Source organism: Semicossyphus pulcher, unplaced genomic scaffold (genome assembly GCF_022749685.1).
Source record: "Semicossyphus pulcher isolate SPU_LCO1_2020_fin unplaced genomic scaffold, fSemPul1.0.p SCAF_7, whole genome shotgun sequence".
NCBI classification, from domain to species: domain Eukaryota; kingdom Metazoa; phylum Chordata; class Actinopteri; order Labriformes; family Labridae; genus Semicossyphus; species Semicossyphus pulcher.
The window spans coordinates 29,226,248-29,246,961 of record NW_027211748.1 but is presented as its reverse complement, the minus strand read 5'-3'; the positions used below and the strand labels follow the sequence as shown (position 1 = coordinate 29,246,961).

The window sequence follows — 20,714 nt, the reverse complement described above, 5'->3', positions numbered from 1 at the left end:
TTAAGGTCAACATCACTGTGAAACGGGGGGTTGGCCAAATTCATCTGAAAATTATGACACAGTTTCATACAAAAGTCTGATAGGAGAAAATGGTAAGACTTGACTTTTTAACCCCGAATGTCAACTAAGATGAGACTCATCATAATATCCTGAAAAAACACTTGGGGTGCCGTAGCTCAGAGGTAGAGCAGGTCACGCACCAATTGGAAGACAGGAGGTTCGATCCCCTGCGTCTTTATGTCAAAGTATTCTTGGGTGAAGATACTGAACCTGTATTTGCTCCAGAGCCATCGGCGTGTGAATGTGATCAGATTATGTCCTGATGAGCCTCTGTCATCAGTGTATGAATGTTTGAATGTGGCAGGAGTGTGAAGTGCTCTGAGTGGTAAGAAGTGGTCATTTTCTCTGTTACATTCTTGTGAGCGCTGTATCTCAGGAAGGTTTGGAAGGAACATCTTCAAATGTCAAAGGTTACTATGACCCTACGTTGGTCTGGTTCTCTTGGACGTGATGTCTGAGCAATAATTTTATTACATCTTCTATTTTTTAAATGTTTCATTGTCCGATTAGTGGAAAATCTCCCCTCGCTCTGCCCCTCCTGAACCTGCTTGTTTTGCTGTGGTGAGAAACGTCTTCTGACAATCCAACGCTCTGCCGAGAAACAGAGAGCGAGAGACGTTCTCTGGTATTATGTCCCTGCTGTAAATTATTGTGAAGCGTCCTCTCCTGTTTAATGCAGGCCTACTTATGCTGTTCTGTTTTTAGGCTAACGCATACTCTTTAGATGTTTTTTTCTACATACACGTCCCTGCCACAGTTACATTGTTGTTCTGTGTGAAACACTGATTGTTTGAAACTGCAACTTGACAGTTCAGTGGAAGCACACGCCCACACGGTGGTTATTCTTGTTAACCATGATCACGATCGTTCTTCAGTCTTATCCAAACTGTCGTTCTGTAGCACAGAAGATGTAGAAGGTGAACATTTAAAAATTGTGTAAAAACTTAATTATCAAAGGCTGACTGATTAACGTTAGTGTTACTCTGTAACACTGAGCTATAGAGATACAAGATGAGATGATTTCGGGATGAATCTATTTAAAAATTTGTCATTGGTTAAAACTGAATTATAAAGTGAAATGTTGTAATTTTTTTTGGTTTAACTTCAGGGAAAATGGCGTCAAGAAAAAGGCTTCTTTATTTCTTCCTGTCCCAGATGGTTCTGCTAAATTCTTCTCGTCTACCAGCTTGCTAATGACTGACTGTATTGGTCGTCAGAGAGAACAGTTATCACACACCGGAGTCAAATCGTTGTATTGTCCTCGTCCCTCCTCATCGGGCTCCTTCATTATCGACTCCACCGATCTTCCATCGCCTCCCGAACAAAAAGGCGAGCGGCCGATGAATTATGAATGTCAGGAGAGGAGAGCTGATATCATTCTGCTCCCATGCCTGCTCCTAATTAAAAAGGACATGATTAGAAATGCATCCATTAGGAGAGGTTGGGTCCTAATCACTCGTTACATTATTAATCAGGCAGTTTATTGTTCCGTGATTTAGCCCTGAAGAGGTGATGATCATTTTTGAAAAATTAGTCAGGTGACAGAAAGCTAACAGTCGTATACTTATTTTTTATGCTAGAAAACATCTCCTACAGTACGTTTGAAAACATCTCCTACAGTATGTTAGAAAACATCTCCTAGTGTACGTTAGAAAACATTCCTACAGTACATTAACATCTCCTACAGTACGTTAGAAAACATTCCTACAGTACGTTAGAAAACATCTCCTACTGTACGTTAGAAAACATCTCCTACTGTACGTTAGAAAACATCTCCTACAGTACGTTAGATAACATCTCCTAGTGTACGTTAGAAAACATTCCTACAGTACATTAACATCTCCTACAGTACGTTAGAAAACATCTCCTACTGTACGTTAGAAAACATCTCCTACAGTACGTTAGAAAACATCTCCTACAGTACGTTAGAAAACATTCCTACAGTACGTTAGAAAACATCTCCTACTGTACGTTAGAAAACATCTCGTACTGTACATTAGAAAACATTCCTACAGTATGTTAGAAAACATCTCCTACTGTACATTAGAAAACATCTCCTACAGTTCGTTAGAAAACATCTCCTACAGTACTTTAGAAAACATTCCTACAGTATGTTAGAAAACATCTCCTACTGTACGTTAGAAAACATCTCCTACAGTATGTTAGAAAACATCTCCTACTGTACATTCGAAAACATCTCCTACAGTATGTTAGAAAACATCTCCTACTGTACGTTAGAAAACATCTCCTACAGTATGTTAGAAAACATCTCCTACTGTACATTAGAAAACATCTCCTACAGTACATTAGAAAACATCTCCTACTGTACATTACAAAAAAACACCTCCTACAGTTCGTTAGAAAACATCTCCTACAGTTCGTTAGAAAACATCTCCTACAGTACTTTAGAAAACATTCCTACAGTATGTTAGAAAACATCTCCTACTGTACGTTAGAAAACATCTCCTACAGTAGGTTAGAAAACATCTCCTACTGTACATTCGAAAACATCTCCTACAGTATGTTAGAAAACATCTCCTACTGTACATTAGAAAACATCTCCTACAGTACATTAGAAAACATCTCCTACTGTACATTAGAAAACATCTCCTACAGTTCTTTAGAAAACATCTCCTACTGTACATTAGAAAACATCTCCTACAGTTCGTTAGAAAACATCTCCTACAGTACTTTAGAAAACATTCCTACAGTATGTTAGAAAACATCTCCTACTGTACGTTAGAAAACATCTCCTACAGTAGGTTAGAAAACATCTCCTACTGTACATTAGAAAACATCTCCTACTGTATGTTAGAAAACATCTACTGTACATTAGAAAACATCTCCTACAGTACATTAGAAAACATCTCCTACTGTACATTAGAAAACATCTCCTACAGTTCGTTAGAAAACATCTCCTACTGTACATTAGAAAACATCTCCTACAGTTTGTTAGAAAACATCTCCTACAGTACGTTAGAAAACATCTCCTACAGTATGTTAGAAAACATCTCCTACAGTACTTTAGAAAACATTCCTACAGTACGTTAGAAAACATTTCTTCTGTACGTTAGAAAACATCTCCTACAATATGTTAGAAAACATCTCCTACATTACTTTAGAAAACATCTCCTACAGTACTTTAGAAAACATCTCCTACAGTACGTTAGAAAACATTCCTACTGTACGTTAGAAAACATCTCCTACAGTATGTTAGAAAACATCTCCTAGTGTACGTTAGAAAACATCTCCTACTGTACGTTAGAAAACATCTCCTACAGTACTTTAGAAAACATCTCCTACTGTACGTTAGAAAACATCTTCTACAGTATGTTAGAAAACATCTCCTAGTGTACGTTAGAAAACATTCCTACTGTACGTTAGAAAACATCTCCTACAGTACTTTAGAAAACATCTCCTACAGTACGTTAGAAAACATCTCCTACTGTATGTCAGAAAACATCTCCCACAGTTCGTTAGAAAACATCTCCTACTGTATGTCAGAAAACATTCCTACAGTACGTTAGAAAACATCTCCTACAGTATGTTAGAAAACATCTCCTACAGTTTGTTAGAAAACATCTCCTACAGTATGTTAGAAAACATCTCCTACTGTATGTCAGAAAACATCTCCTACAGTATGTCAGAAAACATCTCCTACAGTACGTTAGAAAACATCTCCTACTGTATGTCAGAAAACATCTCCTACTGTACATTAGAAAACATCTCCTACAGTATGTTAGAAAACATCTCCTACAGTTCGTTAGAAAACATCTCCTACAGTATGTTAGAAAACATCTCCTACTGTATGTCAGAAAACATCTCCTACTGTACGTTAGAAAACATCTCCTACTGTATGTTAGAAAACATTCCTACAGTACGTTAGAAAACATCTCCTACTGTACGTTAGAAAACATCTCCTACTGTATGTTAGAAAACATTCCTACAGTACGTTAGAAAACATTCCTACTGTACGTTAGAAAACATCTCCTACTGTATGTTAGAAAACATTCCTACAGTACGTTAGAAAACATTTCTTCTGTACGTTAGAAAACATCTCCTACAATATGTTAGAAAACATCTCCTACATTACTTTAGAAAACATCTCCTACAGTACTTTAGAAAACATCTCCTACAGTACGTTAGAAAACATTTCTTCTGTACATTAGAAAACATCTCCTACAGTACGTTAGAAAACATCTCCTACAGTACGTTAGAAAACATCTCCTACAGTATGTTAGAAAACATCTCCTACTGTATGTTAGAAAACATCTCCTACTGTATGTTAGAAAACATTCCTACAGTACGTTAGAAAACATTCCTACTGTATGTTAGAAAACATCTCCTACAGTACGTTAGAAAACATTTCTTCTGTACGTTAGAAAACATCTCCTACAATATGTTAGAAAACATCTCCTACATTACTTTAGAAAACATCTCCTACAGTACTTTAGAAAACATCTCCTACAGTACGTTAGAAAACATTCCTACTGTACGTTAGAAAACATCTCCTACAGTACGTTAGAAAACATTCCTACAGTACGTTAGAAAACATTCCTACTGTATGTTAGAAAACATCTCCTACAGTACGTTAGAAAATATTCCTACTGTACGTTAGAAAACATCTCCTACAGTACGTTAGAAAACATCTCCTACTGTACGTTAGAAAACATTCCTACTGTATGTTAGAAAACATCTCCTACAGTACGTTAGAAAACATTCCTACTGTACGTTAGAAAACATCTCCTACTGTATGTCAGAAAAACATTCCTACAGTACGTTAGAAAACATTCCTACTGTACGTTAGAAAACATCTCCTACTGTATTTTAGAAAAACATTCCTACAGTACGTTAGAAAACATTCCTACAGTACGTTAGAAAACATTCCTACAGTATGTTAGAAAACATTTCTTCTGTACGTTAGAAAACATCTCCTACTGTATGTTAGAAAACATTCCTACAGTACGTTAGAAAACATCTCCTACAGTACGTTAGAAAACATTCCTACAGTACGTTAGAAAACATCTCCTACTGTACGTTAGAAAACATTCCTACAGTACGTTAGAAAACATTCCTACTGTACGTTAGAAAACATCTCCTACTGTATGTTAGAAAACATTCCTACAGTATGTTAGAAAACATCTCCTACAATATGTTAGAAAACATCTCCTACATTACTTTAGAAAACATCTCCTACAGTACTTTAGAAAACATCTCCTACAGTACGTTAGAAAACATTCCTACTGTACGTTAGAAAACATCTCCTACAGTACGTTAGAAAACATTCCTACAGTACGTTAGAAAACATTCCTACTGTATGTTAGAAAACATCTCCTACAGTAGGTTAAAAAGGCTGCACCTGCAGAATAACCCTGCTTAAAACTCAGAACACTGACTGACAAGCTCCTAAAGAGATGCCATGAAGGACCAAGAAATTAGATTACTTTGACTTTTACCAACTTTCACTTCAAGGCTTTGACATTTGACTGAGCTCATTAAGTGTGCATAATCTCAGTGAGGATGTCACAATGAAGTCAGAGGCCTATTTTCATAAGTGAGTAATTACATTAAAAAGTCAGGCAGAATACAGAATGAGAGAGAGAGAGAGAGAGAGAGAGAGAGAGAGAGACCTGACTTCTTAATGATGAATATAAATGTTTAACTATGGCTGAACATGATGTTTACCAGCCTGTTATTAAAATATTCCCATAATGATATGATGAATTACGGCATGTGACATTAGTATGTGAAGACATGCTGCTTCATGGCAGCTGCTCTGCTCCTTTATGTGTTCACATTGCCCCCTGGTGGTGGCATTAGTGTAATGCAGCTGACAAATGAATGCATTGGTCCTGGCAAAACTGAAGAGTTGCTGGTCCATCGCTGCTACGATCGGCTGTTTTTTTCTGTTACACAAAAATTGTGTTTGATTCAACACAACCATTTAAGCTTAGAGGAACTGAAAACAACAATTTTCTTTTGTTTGTTTTGTGCTTTTTATTATTTCTAATCATTAACTGAAAAGCCTTAGAGCCATGTCACACCTTGTTTTAGGTTAAACAGATTATTTGTGGTTTTGTCTTTGACCTGATTCTGTCTGGAAAGAGAAACTGATCAACATGGCGAGGACAACTTTAGAATGAACGGATGGTACTTCTATAAGAAAATAATGAAAATCACAAACTCGCAGGTGATTTAGTATTTTATACATAAACATCATTTGCTCTACAAAGACTTCAAATCAATACCTTCAATGTCAAATAAACTGTATATGAAAGAACAAAAACTGTAAATGACTTTTCTTCAACATGAAAAGTGTGACAATAAGCATTTAAACTGTGATGTGTGTCCCTACAGGAGCTGTACTCGCAGTCCTACGACTCTGTGGGCGTCATGTTTGCATCCATCCCCGGCTTCGCCGACTTCTACTCACAGACTGAGATGAATAACCAGGGAGTCGAGTGCCTGAGGCTCCTCAACGAAATTATTGCCGACTTTGACGAGGTGAGGCTGCAGACTTTGAAGTGCACCCACTTCTACTTCAGTTCAACTTTTAAACATTCAGCAGACCATGTCTGACTCCTTCAGCATGTTTCATTTTTGATTAAAACGTCCGTCTTATTCCCCAGAACACTTCACAATAGATTAATGTGTGAGCAGAAACAGTGAGTGCCTGTAGGGCATCAGGAGGCAGTTATTTCAGATAAACACTCAATGCACAAAATATAATGGAGGCTTTTTTCATGAAGGACTTTAGTGAGAAGAATCGAAGCTTTCCTCCAGTTTATATTCCCTCATGAGTCACAGCAGATCATCTTCAGTCTTTGCATCTTCAATGGTAGGACTGCAGTTTGTCAGGATTCCCTCCAAACATCAGTTCATCTTTTTTTAATCAGAAAAGTTCCTCCAAGTTTTTCTAATAAAATAAGTTTAAAGCAAACAGTTTAATTCTTTATCAAAAATATTTCAGGCGAATGCTTGTTTTCCTTGCGTGCTGGAAAACCCAGCGGCTGTGTATAAGAAGTGAACGTAGCCTCCAGAAAAGTGAAGCCAACGTGAAAGTGTCTTAAACCTGCGTTCTTTCTAATGGCCAGCAGGGGGCGACTCCACAGCTGCAGAAAGAAGTCCGATTTTAAAGTCTACTGCTGTGTTGGAAATGCCACACTATACTAGCAGTTCGTACTGATTAGGCCAACATGTAGTATGTAGTATGCGAACTGATTCGGAAAAAAACCTCCAGTACGGATCAGACCAGTCTACCTCACCTGTATCCCACAATGCAAAGCGCTGGAACGTCACAACGGCAGTTGAAATAGCGAACAGCAGCAGCGTTCGAGCAGAAGGGGGCGCTATAGCTAAGAAAACAGCGGTTTGCTTTTGTCCAAAACCAGAAACAGGCGCCTGATGTCGCACACTGAAAAATGAATTTGAACAGCCCAGTACTACATACCACCGCCAGACGCAGTATGCAGTATATAGTATCCGATTTCAAACGCAGCGTATGAGAAAAAAGCCTATTTTTTACATGATTTAATACCATAAGAAACGTTCTCCTAATGAGTTTATGGAGTTTTTCTTTAATACAGAGTGATGTTCATTCACTCAGCTTTTTTGTGCATTTTATTAAAATGACTGAAATACATATTCACTAAATAAAACATCATGCTGTGTTGACTTGAAACTAGAGATTGAGACCGTAAACTCATCGGAACATGTTTACTGAGGGAATAAATCAGGAGAGAAGGAGGAGCATTTTCTCATCTACACAATAAGACTGCTTTTTGCAGCCGAAGTCGCCCCCTGCTGGCCATTAGAAAGAATGCAGTTTTTTAATGCAGTCGGTTTAAGGCACTTCTGCGTTGGCTTAACTAAACAGTCTGTAGGTTAAAGTAACAGTAAATAATATAAATAATAAAGATTGAAGGAGGAACATTTCCTGTCTTGTTCTATACAGACTTCTTCTTTGCAACCAGTGGAGTCGCCCCCTGCTGGACATTAGAGAGAATGCAGTTTTCAGGCACTTTTAAAACCAAATGTTCACATCTTATACACAGTGTGTGGATTACACTTACATAAGATGTGAACTGTATGAGACGGACTACTTCCAGACATGATCTGACATGATCACATTCTGCTCACGACTTCTTCATCCAGATTCCTTGGAGATACTCTGAATACAGTTTAATACGAGGGGCCCTTTGATATACTGATATATTAAGGTTGCAACACTGCTGGGTTGATGAGGTAATGAGGTACAGGTGAGCTGATTGATGGAGTTCAGGTGTGTGAAGAAGCAGATCTGACTCATCAAGCTTATTAAGGTCCGGCTTGAAGCTTACATTCAGGATGTCTTTGCTTCCAGGATTCACTTTTCTGTATTTACCGACTGCTCTACCTGAAACTTTAAGGTTTCTGAAAGTGGCTCTAAGAATTACTGAGTTTTATCACGTAGGAATAAAATACACGAACCAGCCTGTCATTCTTCTCCGTGCTTCGGGCTCAGTATGAGTTAGCACGCTTGCTGAAGTTTCCTAAAACTCTGGCACATCCTGGTCCCTGTGGACAAACTGAAGTGGAGAGGAACTCTACTTTTTGACAGCAAATGTCTCAGTCTCCTAATAAGAGCAGAGACAGACAGACACCAGCTGAGCTCTCTGCCGCCTCGGGCCACACACACTCACTCTCTCACACTTTGTCCTCAAACGCAGCAGACTTCTCTCCGTCTCCGTCGGAGGAGAGACACGGCAGAGTGACTCATCATGTTTGCACAGAATAAGATCAGAACGGCACTTTTTAGCAGACAATTTAAAATCAGTCCATGTTAGCATATGAAACTGAAAATGAATAGCAACTGATCTTGAGTTTTAGTAAAGGTGCTTTTTGCTGAACAGTTGCTGTGTTTGCCACTTTTTGTTAAGTCTGTCTCCTCCTGTCGCTGTTGCTCATTGTGTGAGTCTGTCAGGTCGGCTGGATCGTGCTGTCTTTTCTTCGCCGACGTTTCTTTGGATGTATTTTCGGTACATGGGAACTTTGGAGCATTGTTAGAGCTCCTGCTGAGTAAACAACTCCTCTTCTATTTATGCTGCATCAGTATTCTGCACGGGTGGAGGCAGGCAGAAGCAGCAGGGAAATATAACCAACATTTGTGCTCTTGAGTTACCTATTTACAGTGACGTAAAGCTGCTTATTAAAGAGGGGGTCTTATGCTGTTTCACATTTTAAGTCATATATATAATGTTACAGTCTCTGCCTCAAGCGAAGGAGTTTATGTATCTCGGATTCTTGTTCACAGTGAGGGTAAAATGGATCGTGAGATTGACAGGCGGATCGGTGCTGCATCAGCAGTAATGCGGGCTTTGTGACGTCACAAACTTTGTGACGTCACAAAGTGCAGCCTCAGCAGGCATCAGGGAGCTGGCCAATCAGAAGAAGGTGGGCTTGTAGGGGCGGGGTTTCTTAAAGGGACAGCAGAGTCGTTTCAGGCAGGATGGCTGTATGAGGGCCTGCACAGAGACCAGTGTGAGAAAGTTTTTTTAACTGTAAATGATGCTAAGCTACTCCACAGGTATCAGAGTGAAATTAGCATAATACCCCCCTTTAATGAAAATATATTTATTTTTAATCCTGGGACATAATTCATCATATTTTGGGATCATAAAAGTAAACACTGGGATGTTAAATATCTCTCCCTGTGTTCTTTGTCACAGCTGCTCGGTGAGGAACGTTTCCAGGACATCGAGAAGATCAAGACGATCGGCAGCACCTACATGGCCGTCTCCGGTCTGTCGCCTGAAAAACAGGTGAGATCCTCCAGGTTTCATTCTAACCCGTAAATTCCACCAGACGTGTGTTCGGTCCGTCTCCGCTCCGTGACGGCAGCGGAGCTGATAGGTTTCACTTTAGTCAGTGAGACTGCACCTGTCAATCACAGGCCTGCCACATAGAGACAGACAACCTTTCACGCTCACACTCACACCTACGGGCAATTATAGAGTCCCCAGTGAACCTAACAAGCATGTCTTTGGACGTTGGGAGGAAGCCAGAGTACCCGGAGGGAACCCACGCATGCACGGGGAGAACATGCAGACTCCACACAGTAAGGCCCACTACGTCTGAACTGGGGTTCGAACCAGGATGCAGCCCACCGCCTAATCACTAATGAAAATAGTTCAGTTACATGATTTCAAAACGTTTGTAAAAGTGCATGTGACACAAGAAGAAGAATAGTTTATTGTAAAAATATGATTATGAGATATTTTTAAATCAGAAATCTGGCATCACTGTCAGTTTGATTTAACCTGACCTTAAACTCAGGATCTGAGGATGTTTACATTTTTTTTACTTCAAATTTTTATTTTTCTCTTTAATAAACCTGGAGGTTAATCTCCAAATTCCCCAAAAAAAGGAAATTAAAGTTAACCTGGACTTCAGAAAGTGACTTCTTCAGTGTGTCATCATCTTGTTTTGTCTCAAAGCAGCTGTACAAGAACAAGAGCAATTTAAATCAGGACACATCTCATCACAGATGCAAACAAAGGTTCACACTCTGCACACACTTGTTGCAGCTCTGGTGTCGACGTGAACCTCCACTGGATGCTGGAATCCAGCTGTCACAGCAGAGGTGACCACACTACATTATGAAAACTACTGGAAAAGACTCAACACAAGTAGAAGGAAGATAAATACACCTGTAAATGTCCCATTGTGTACCTGAAGATGTTAAAATCATACGTCATCCACCGCAGCGACATCAGTCCTGAAGGTGCTCTGACGCATCGACACGCTTCATCTCTCCAGTGACAAATGAGCAGTTTCATGTCTGACCCGCTGCCGTCCTGCTGGTCCTGACGTTCAGCTGACTCAGACTCTTCTCCTCCTCCCACAGCAATGTGAAGATAAATGGGGTCACCTGTGTGCGTTGGCCGACTTCGCCATCGCCCTCAACGAGAGCATCCAGGAGATCAACAAGCACTCGTTCAACAACTTCGAGCTGAGGATCGGTGAGATCTTTCGTTACCTCTCCCTTGTGTTATTCTTGTTTTTCACATCTTCTGTTTATACTTCTTCTAAAACTTGCCCTGCTGTTTTTTATAAGGGACACAAACTATTTAAAGTCAATAAAAATCCTGAAAAACTTGGAGTGGTAGCCTTAAGTGCTACATCTTCAGTGAGTATAGCTGACGAACGCTGCAAGTGTTGTTGTTTGCTATCATCAGGAGACAATGACAGGAGGTCAGTTCTTCTTTGCTGCTCTAAAACAGCCCTCATACATCACGGCAGCACAGAGCACTTTATTGTGTAGGTTTCTGTTCTGGAGCAGCGAAGAAGGAAGCAGTTGATTTCATTGCGGCTATAAGAGAACCGTCAGATAGACTGGCTCACTCGCTGAGACTCTCTAGTCTGCAGTTCTAACATCTGATTCCCTGTGTGTCTGGCAGGAATGGCCCACGGCTCGGTGGTGGCAGGTGTGATCGGCGCAAAGAAGCCTCAGTACGACATCTGGGGGAAGACGGTGAACCTGGCCAGCCGGATGGACAGCACGGGGGTCAGCGGCAAGATCCAGGTTCCCGAGGAGACCTACCTGATCCTGAAGGAGCGCGGCTTCGCCTTCGAGTACCGCGGGGAGATCTACGTGAAGGGCATCAGCGAGCAGGAGGGCAAGATCCGAACACACTTCCTGCATGGCCGCGTGCAGCCCAACCCGCTCATCCTGCAGCCGCGCAAAATCACCCGCCAGTACTCGCTGGCCGCCGTGGTGCTCGGCCTGGTGCAGTCGCTCAACAGGCAGAAGCAAAAGCAGATCCTCAACGAGAACAACAACTCGGGCATCATGAAGGGCCACCACCACTACAACCGGAGGACGTTGTTAGCGCACGGTGGCTCCGAGGGGGGAGGGGGGCATCACACCGAAGCAGCTGATAAGACTGAGCTCTCCTGAAGAGCAGACTGGAGTTTTAGCTCCACACAGATTTCTCAAACGCAGAGCTGCTCTACAGGCAACAATTCCCCCAGTGGTTGAGTTAAACCTAACTGGGTGCAGCTAAAGAACAGTGAATGGTTTAGTACCGTTAGGACGCAGCAGAGCAGCAGGGGGAAGGTCTTCTTCAGGGGTCATTACAAATTTAGCACTGTAGCATTTGATAAGTATCAAGTATGTTGTTTTTACCATGAAATATGAACCGACGACCCATTCTCTTTTCACCTGTGAGTCAAGAAGCAGAACGACATTATTAAAGCCCTCTAGCTTCCCACCCCGAGCGTGAATCAGGGGAAAATGGTCGCCTTCAGCTTTCCAAACGTTCTGTGAGGAAGCAAATACAACAAGTTTGTTAGTGAGAAACACTGAATGTAAACAGAAACTTTGTTGTTTGTTTACAAGAGAACTCAACAGGGCTCCTTTAAGAACTCATCGTGGATCAGCTGGTGGTTGAGTTTAGCTGGAGAGACTATCCCTCCACTCCGTTACATATTCCATATGTCCGGGAAGCTAGAGAGATAGTCTCAATAAGATAGAGATCGCCATGGTAACTAATGCTGAACACCTTACCTGCTCCGGAGCAGGTTGTGTTCGAGATAAACTTGTACTAAACACCACCACTGACCAATCAGGTCTCTTGATTCAGGAGCTTTGGGAGCTGATGTCGATCAGCTGACGGCAGACTTGTCCCTATGTGTGATTGGTCAAACACTGCAGACTCCGCCCCTTATAATATAAACACTCATAGAAACCCTGGGTTGATTTATCAGTTGCTAAGCAGCGACGTGGAGAACTTGCTCCGTAGTATAAGCCTCATAAGATTAACTAGCATGTTAGCTTACCTGAGCTTTCCAGGTAATCTAGTAAACAAGCCTGAGGAAGTCACTTAGACCAAAGTTACTTTGTTTCTCCTTTAGTTAGTCGATAAAAACGTTTCTCTGGCTCCTCCCACTCAGGTTTAACTCAACCAATGAGATTCTTTCTGCCTCCTGAAGCAGCTCTGCTCTTGATGAATGTTTGTAGAACTGAAACTCCGCGTTGTGTCTGAAGGAGGAGGAGGATGAAGAGGAGGTGGGGTAAGCAGGGAGGGCCTTGACGGGACGGTTGCGTTCTGTTTTCACCCGCCCTCACATGTTCGATGTCTCTTTTGACCGACGCCCCCCGGACTGTCTGACGTTCCTCTCGTCATTTCCACTTCCCATTTTTATGTCGCCCTCCCGTCCCATCCCCCCGCCCAAACCCAGAGACCCTGTCCCGCTCTGACCTCGCCCGGTGTCGATGTTTCTTTTTTGTATTTCTTTTATATATGAGAACACAATAAAAGGGGTCTAATTTTTTATATAAGCCGTGTGTCTGGTTGCTTTTTATTTGGTCTCATTTGTCGACAAAGAAAGGGGGAAATTGGGAGTGTGAGAAAATAGAGTTGTATTGCTTTGCTCTGATTGCATAAATACAAATGCAGATCTCACAGCTCTGTTTGCATGAAGAATAAACCTTTACATAACTCTTTAGCAGATGGCGATGGGTTCTTTACACCACGATAGGGTTCCTACAATTACCCCAAAACACTTGCATCATATACCCTTCATTGCTGTATTGCAATTAACCGCAATTTATGGAAAATGGACTTCAGAACCTTTCTCACCTTTCACCACCAGGTGCTTTTACATTACATGTCACATTCACCCTTTCACACACACATCCATACACCTATTTAGTGGGCCACTAATCAGCTAATCACTCACACGCCGTAGGACAGGAGGAGCCAAGGAACGAACCGCTGATACCTGATAAGACTGGAGCAGCCCTAAGTGGAATAAAATATGACACATTGGGCCTCATGCAAGGAGCGATATACGAACACCTTTTCTCTTATTGCTGATCTTATCCACGATTATTTTTCTGGTTTTGTTCGGACCCACTGATTTCCGAGATTCACCAATGTTTTCTCATTTCTGCTCGTCTCTGAGGGAAGAGAACATTTTACGATGGTGGAGAGCACTCTGACCAAGATACACAACTTTCACAGTCCACAAATTGTTTGTCCAATGTTTTAAAACTGGGAAGCATAAAAAGGCATCATTGAATCAAATTTAGATTATTATGTGTTTTTAGGGGAATTATAATGATTGGATTATGCTGCTTCCACCTTCACATCGCGCGTCCCTCGGCTGACACGGCATCACAGATCTTTTGCCATTGCTGCATTTGTGATGAACCTGTAACGCCTCTGCTCACGCTCTGGAAGATCACGATTACTTTATTTAACAGAACTTAGATTTCGCTGCTGCTGTCCTTCTTCTTCTTCTTCTCACTACCTTTTTTCGGAGGCATTTCTTCTTCTCCTTGTGTCTGATTTGCACACAGCACAACATGCAGCCTGCCCTTTAATAGTGTTTAAGCGGCGTTATCTATGCTAATTAGAAAAAATCAACCATGCAACTCTAATTTTAAGAACTCTTCTAACTTAACTTAACTTACTTCTCTTAACAGAAAATGTAAGAGACCGTTGCTGCATGAGGCCCATTGATATTTAGAAAGACGCACCTTGATGAAATCCTGATGAAAGCTAATCGGTGAGTTCACTGTCAGCAGCAGAATTTTAGGAATGTATGTGAGTCTGATTTATGGTGCAAACTGGGTACAGTTGTGTATAAGACTCATATAAACAAAAAAAGAAAGTGCACTCAGACACAAACAGGAATGACACAGGTGAGGGAGGAACACAGGTATCGTGGCAGTGCATTATTTAGCCTGACAAATAAGGACATTTTGAGACTCTGAGGGTAAAGCTCGATGTAGTGCATTTAGACCCGGTTCTGCTCTGCTCCATGTGCTGCGGACGACTGTTCACTATGGAGGCTCTGCATGCTGCTGGACAAACTATCATTACTACATCACAACTACTGCATCATTGGTTCTTGGCATTTAGAAGAAAACTGGATATGTTTTGAAATTTCAGTATGTTTGCAAAAGACAAGCTACGACGTGCCTGACTGGTTTGACATACTGGCTCATGGTTCCATTGAGCTTGAATATCAGGTGCTGCAAAGACATGACGCACAAAGATCCACTTACACTTTAATTTCTGTGACAGTTTGTTCTTTTGTCAGGTCTTTCCCTCGATTTAAAAGCCACATGAAGGAATCAAACATATTTTTAGTGCGTCCCTCTTTTATTACATCACATATGAAGAACCGTATTTAAAATAAAGACAAAATGATAAACAGAGGACTTCTTGTAGGGCTGCTGAGCTTCCTGCGGTGCATTTCCACCTTGACGAAGATGAACCTGAGAGCTGTGCGAGCTTCGTCTCCACACCAGAAGAAGAGCTGTCTTCTTCTTGATGAATCACATCGTCAGGTGGGCGTGAGGAGGAGGAGCTGGGAATGAAACCAGACACCTGCTGGATGGTCCCAAACCATCTGGACTCTGACTGACTGAGCTGATGGTTGATTATCAGTGTCAGACCTGATCATCTGTTCTGTTCAGCCGCACGGAGGACGCTTTAATGTTCTCACAAGTATATTGCACTCCTTCAAGAAAAGGGCAGGAAAAACTGCACATTTACTACTGATTTAATACCTAAAGTTTGGGGTTTGGCATAAATCTGGGCCAGAGTTCAAAGGTCGTCCACTAAAAGTTCTTGTTGTTTCCACTGACAGGCTCAGATTATTATTCTAAGTGTGTGTCAACATTACAGAAAGGATCCCGACAGAGATAGACCTTTTTGTTACAGAGGAAGATGATTTCACATCGCTCTCTTCAAAGCCACCAGACCCCTATCATAAAAACATCATTTTACCTCACAGAGTTGCTTGTCTACCTCTGCCTCAATCAGTTCGTTAGTTTGTTTAAATTGGTGTCCACAAATCTCGTGCTGGATGAAGTAAAATAATTTAAGCACCAAAGTCACACAAAAACACAAACACACTATCTGATGAAGCTAACTGAAGACAGACAACTCCTTATTTATGCGAGGTTAAATCACTGTTTTTGTCAATGGAGTCTGGTGGCTTTGAGACAGCGATGTAATGCATGTTTGTAGTTAAAAAAAGATCTTACCTCTGTAGGGATCCTGTCTGTGATGTTGTCAGACACTTTGAATACAGAGAGTTGGGTTCAGATCCTATCTGGACCTGATCTGTGCAATGATGCTGAAAGGAAAGACAGGAAACTATGCTGGTAATGTCCAGACATTGTGTTGATTACCTTAATGTAACCCAACACAAAACCTCTTGTAGTGTGTGTAAATGTCCACTAGATGTCAGCGTATGATCAGTCAGACACTGAGGAGGAGGTCAGCCATCACAGCAGACAAATGGCATTGATCTTCTGTCCTGTTTAATCTGCTGTCACGGTGCTGTGACCTCTGACCTCTTCATGATGGTTACATGGAACAGGAGGACGTTAACTGGAAACATCAGCTGTACAAGTTTGATGACAGAAGCGACACAGGACCAAGTTCTTCTGTGAGGAGATGATTGGAAGGATGCCTGGTGAGGACAAATGTCATCGCAACAGTAATAACTTTTTCATAGTGCAAACTTGTATTTATCAAACAGGTGAAACACCTGTTTATAGGCAGTGCAGATAAATAAATAGAGCTCAAAAGCTGAACCTGTTTTATGTGTGCATTCTGTTGCAGTGAGATCAGATAATGGAGAAATGACATGAGCATGTCAGCGGATATAATGATGATGAATGAACCTCGATGGTAACTTTGATTTACGAGAACAAATAAGTTGTTTGCTAAAATCATAAATATTTTAACGTCTAAAATCAAATGTAGCAAATATTCATTCACGTCGGACGTGATTTCATCGTCACATTTCTTTTCTGCCGTCTTTCAGTCTTTTTGGTCGACCTCACCGCTGACCACGCCCACATGAAATACAACACGCCCACAGTTTCATACGGACACAGAACATCTACGTTATTAGCATTAATTTACTTTCATTCTAATGTGTTAAAAATGTGCAGAATGCAGCCTTAAATACCCTCCCACTTTTCCTATCTGTCTTAAGTAATTGTCCTTGAATAGAAAGCGATGAATACGTCAAAGTGAACGACTCGAAGCGTCCGGTCACAACAACAGAGACACACACAAACACGGCGCGTCCAGCAGAAATTGATTGTGTTTTTCTCTCGTTTCCCTCCCTTATATGGATTTTCTGTTAGACGTGACGGAGGAAGAGGAGGAGGAGGAAATGAACGGGAGAGGCAGAGATGTGGAGAATGGAGTTGCCATGGTGACTATTGGCATGTTGGCGATGCAGCGTGTTCTGACTGTGAGTGCATGTGTGTGTGTGTGTGTGTGTGTGTGTGTGTGAGCCGTTGAAGTTTTAAGGTTAAATCGATGGATTGAACCAAAACAAGAGCTTTAAATCGGCCACAGCGTCTCACCCTGAAGAAAAGGTTTAAACCACCATCATCTCTGTGTTTCACAAAGCTGCACCACAGTCGGAGAGCTCATCCAGTAATCATTTATCACTGTAATGTTCCGTAATGTTTATGTTTTCCAATGAGTAAATTGTAAAAGCAACAAGCTTAGACTCTCATGTTGTAGTCCCGAAAACACCAGACCTGAAAATGACTCGTATCACCGTCAGTGTGTTTTCACACTCCTGTACTGAAGGGGGAGATGTCCGTGCATTTCCCTGAGAGGCAAACATCCCCCTGTCTTGCTACAGTTTATACCTAACAAATTAAAAAGCCTAGCGGAGCTCTGAGACTCTTTAGTTTTAAATTTAAACTGTTAAACGGTTTAAATTCAGATCCATCACAATCCTTTTTAACACACACACGGAGGCATCAGTAGACCAGCAAAGTTCCTAACATCACAGAAAGGATCCCTACAGAGGTAAGAACTCCAAACAGACATTACATCGCTCTCTTCAAAGCCACCAGACTCCATTAGCAAAAGCAGTAATTTTACCTCACAGAACCACAGGAGTTGTCTGTCTTCAGTTAGCTTGATCAGATAGTTTCTTTGTGTTTTTGTGTGACTAGATTAAAATCTTGTGCAATCTCCGCCCCCTTTTCGGCACGATGCTATGCTCCGTCGGTAACTTCTGCGACTCCTCGTCATCTCAGCTACAGATTCTGCCCGTCTCCGTCCGAGCAGTGCTCGAACATCGTTCCTAATTTGTCGCCGCCAAGTTTGATAAACAGACTGAATGAGTGATAGATACAATAAAGACCTAACCACCGTAACATCTTCACTGGTTACTAACCCTGTCTCCGGTGCGTTTGTGACGTCAGACGGTGACACAGCAGAAAAGAGACTGAAAGCAGGATACTCCACTGGCAATGGGAACAGAGACAATCTGCATCTATAAGCGGGTCCTCCCGGGTCTGAAAAACCTGCGTCAGCGCGTTACTTTTGGTGGGAAAGGGGTATGATTGAGGCAGCGGTGGTCATCCTGTGTTCAGTGAGGTAAAATGACTTTTGGCTTTTAAGAGAGCGATGTAACGTCTGTTTGTGGTTAAAACAATCATCTTACTCTGTAACAAAAAGGTCTATCTCTGTAGGGATCCTTTCTGTAAAGTTGTCATACACTTAGAATAACAATCTGAGCCTGTCAGCGCCCCCAAGGGTTACGTTGCAGCCATTACAATCTATTTTACAGCCATTGACTGAAGCAATACATGGATTTAGACAGAGAACTTTGTAAGGATTATAACCTTTCACCTTTGATAAAAGAGTCAGAGGTGTTAATCAAACACAGTTTTTACATCCCCACATTACAGATTATCTTTACTGTCCCACAAGGGGACATTTGTTTTACAGCAGGAGCACACAGAACAACACAAGGACGACATCAACCTTAAACATCGGACACGTGGTTCTGTGAAGACGTCTCCTTGAAATCACCTTTAAATCAAATTAAGTGGACACTTTATTTATTAGTTATTAATGAATCCACTCCAAGAGGCCGGCCGACAGCTCTAAAAGAGCACGGTTTTGGTTAAGAGTGACTTGAAGCATGGGACAGTTTGTAGTGTGTGCTCTTATAACTTCTAACATCCAGCCAAACCTTGATCTCCACCTAAACCAAAGTACTTCTGTTGCCTAAATCTAAACACACGTGGAACTCCGGATGTGAACTTCAGTCTGATCTTTTTTACACCCACCTTCAGCCCCGACCACCTCTCTGAGAGCTTCATGTGGTGCGTGAACGTTCAACTTCCTACACTCGAAAAATCGTTTGCAGAGGGAAAAGTCCTGGCAGCAATTACACATCCCGTTAGACTGTGAGGAACGACACGAGTCCGGTTTGGTTGACCCTGTGGTGGGAGGGATGGTGGGTGTGGTGCAGCAGGTGCTTCCGTCTGGATCTACGCAAGGCTTTTATTCTGAAAGGTTTGGTCTTTAAAGGGAGGGGAAGCCAGATGTGAGAGGAAGTAGTGGTAGAAAAGTTTTTAACATCAACCAGGCAGAAAGTTTTCTGCAAATGTGCATTCAAATAAGTGGACTCACAGATTAGAGCTCAGAAAAAAGGATCATGCAAACCAGAACTGTTATATTTTAGATTAGAATTATGAGATGAAAGGGCAGACAGAATATTTTTAATAAACAATTATTTGCTTTTCTAACATACTCAAAGAGAAGCTCGTGGCTGAGATAGAAGCAGCCGGGTCGAGAATCAGCGCCCGTGCTTCTCTTCTGCAAAACAGGGATCGTTCCCTCTGGATCGGGAGTGATACACGAGTTATAACAGCCAAGATCTTGTTCATGAGGGAGGGTAAAATAAGGGGTAGTCAAACTGGTAGCAGACTCCGGGAAAGGCCGAGAACTTGCTGGAGGGTTTTTATATCTCAGCCAGCCTGGGGACGCCTCAGGATCCTCCAGGAGAAGCTGAGCGAGGGGATCTCTTGGTACCACCAGGACTGGACCTTGGATAAGCAGAAAAAATGGATATATGGATCAACAGGAAGAAGTTAATGTAGCAATCTGAAAGTCCAGAAATATGCTCGAGTGTGATTCTGCTGCACGTCCTATAAACACCCCCGAGCATAATGTTTCATTAACATGGCGTCAGTCACGCTGCATCGTTTTCTAATATGTTGGAAGAACACACTCGACATTCAGTGAATAATGACAGAGCAGAGCCGACACAGACGAGCAGAAGACAACAACAACCGGACAGGGCCTAATGGATTTCATTATCCAGGCAGCTTTGACCTCAGGGGGTCAGAGGTCAAGTTAAAGCAGAGGTCCCCGTGTGTCTTTTCCCAGAGGTCTCTGACCCGACTGACCACAAACACAACACTGCCAAATTTATTTGTCTCTTGGTCGGCTGTTTGAAATATAACAGCTTATACTCATCGATCATCGCCGTCTTTGTTGTGTCAGACTTTTTATGTTATGTCTGCAAATAAGAGGTGACTGTAGAATACATATGAATATATATATTTATGGGTAGAGTTTATTATGTTATGTTGGCTTGTTACTGTGAAAATGAGGTTAATATATTTCACTTGCTGACTTATAAACTTTTATTATAATTTACACAATTTGCATGGATTTTATTTACTACCCTCAGAAATCCTGTTTCACAGTGAAGCCTCCAGTTTGTGATATTTGCCTTTGTCGCCTTTGTTTTGGAGCCAGAAGCGACCATATATGGACAACAGGGTGGATATGCATTGCCAAGTCTCTGTCCTGGTCGAT

At 41.6% G+C, this 20,714-nt stretch overlaps 1 protein-coding gene across 2 annotated transcripts in view; it reads left to right on the top strand.

Annotated features, from left to right (window-relative positions):
• The window catches only part of adcy8 (adenylate cyclase 8 (brain)), a 94,916-nt gene extending 81,535 nt beyond the window's left edge, over positions 1–13,381 (top strand). For both annotated transcript variants that reach the window (XM_069684523.1, XM_069684522.1), the window contains 4 exons: positions 6,418–6,564; positions 9,768–9,860; positions 10,946–11,060; positions 11,499–13,381. In XM_069684523.1, coding sequence (XP_069540624.1) covers positions 6,418–6,564; positions 9,768–9,860; positions 10,946–11,060; positions 11,499–11,998 — 855 coding nt within the window. In that variant the 3' untranslated portion in view covers positions 11,999–13,381. The remainder of the gene's footprint in view (positions 1–6,417; positions 6,565–9,767; positions 9,861–10,945; positions 11,061–11,498) is intronic.
• Positions 13,382–20,714: the final 7,333 nt, after the last annotated feature.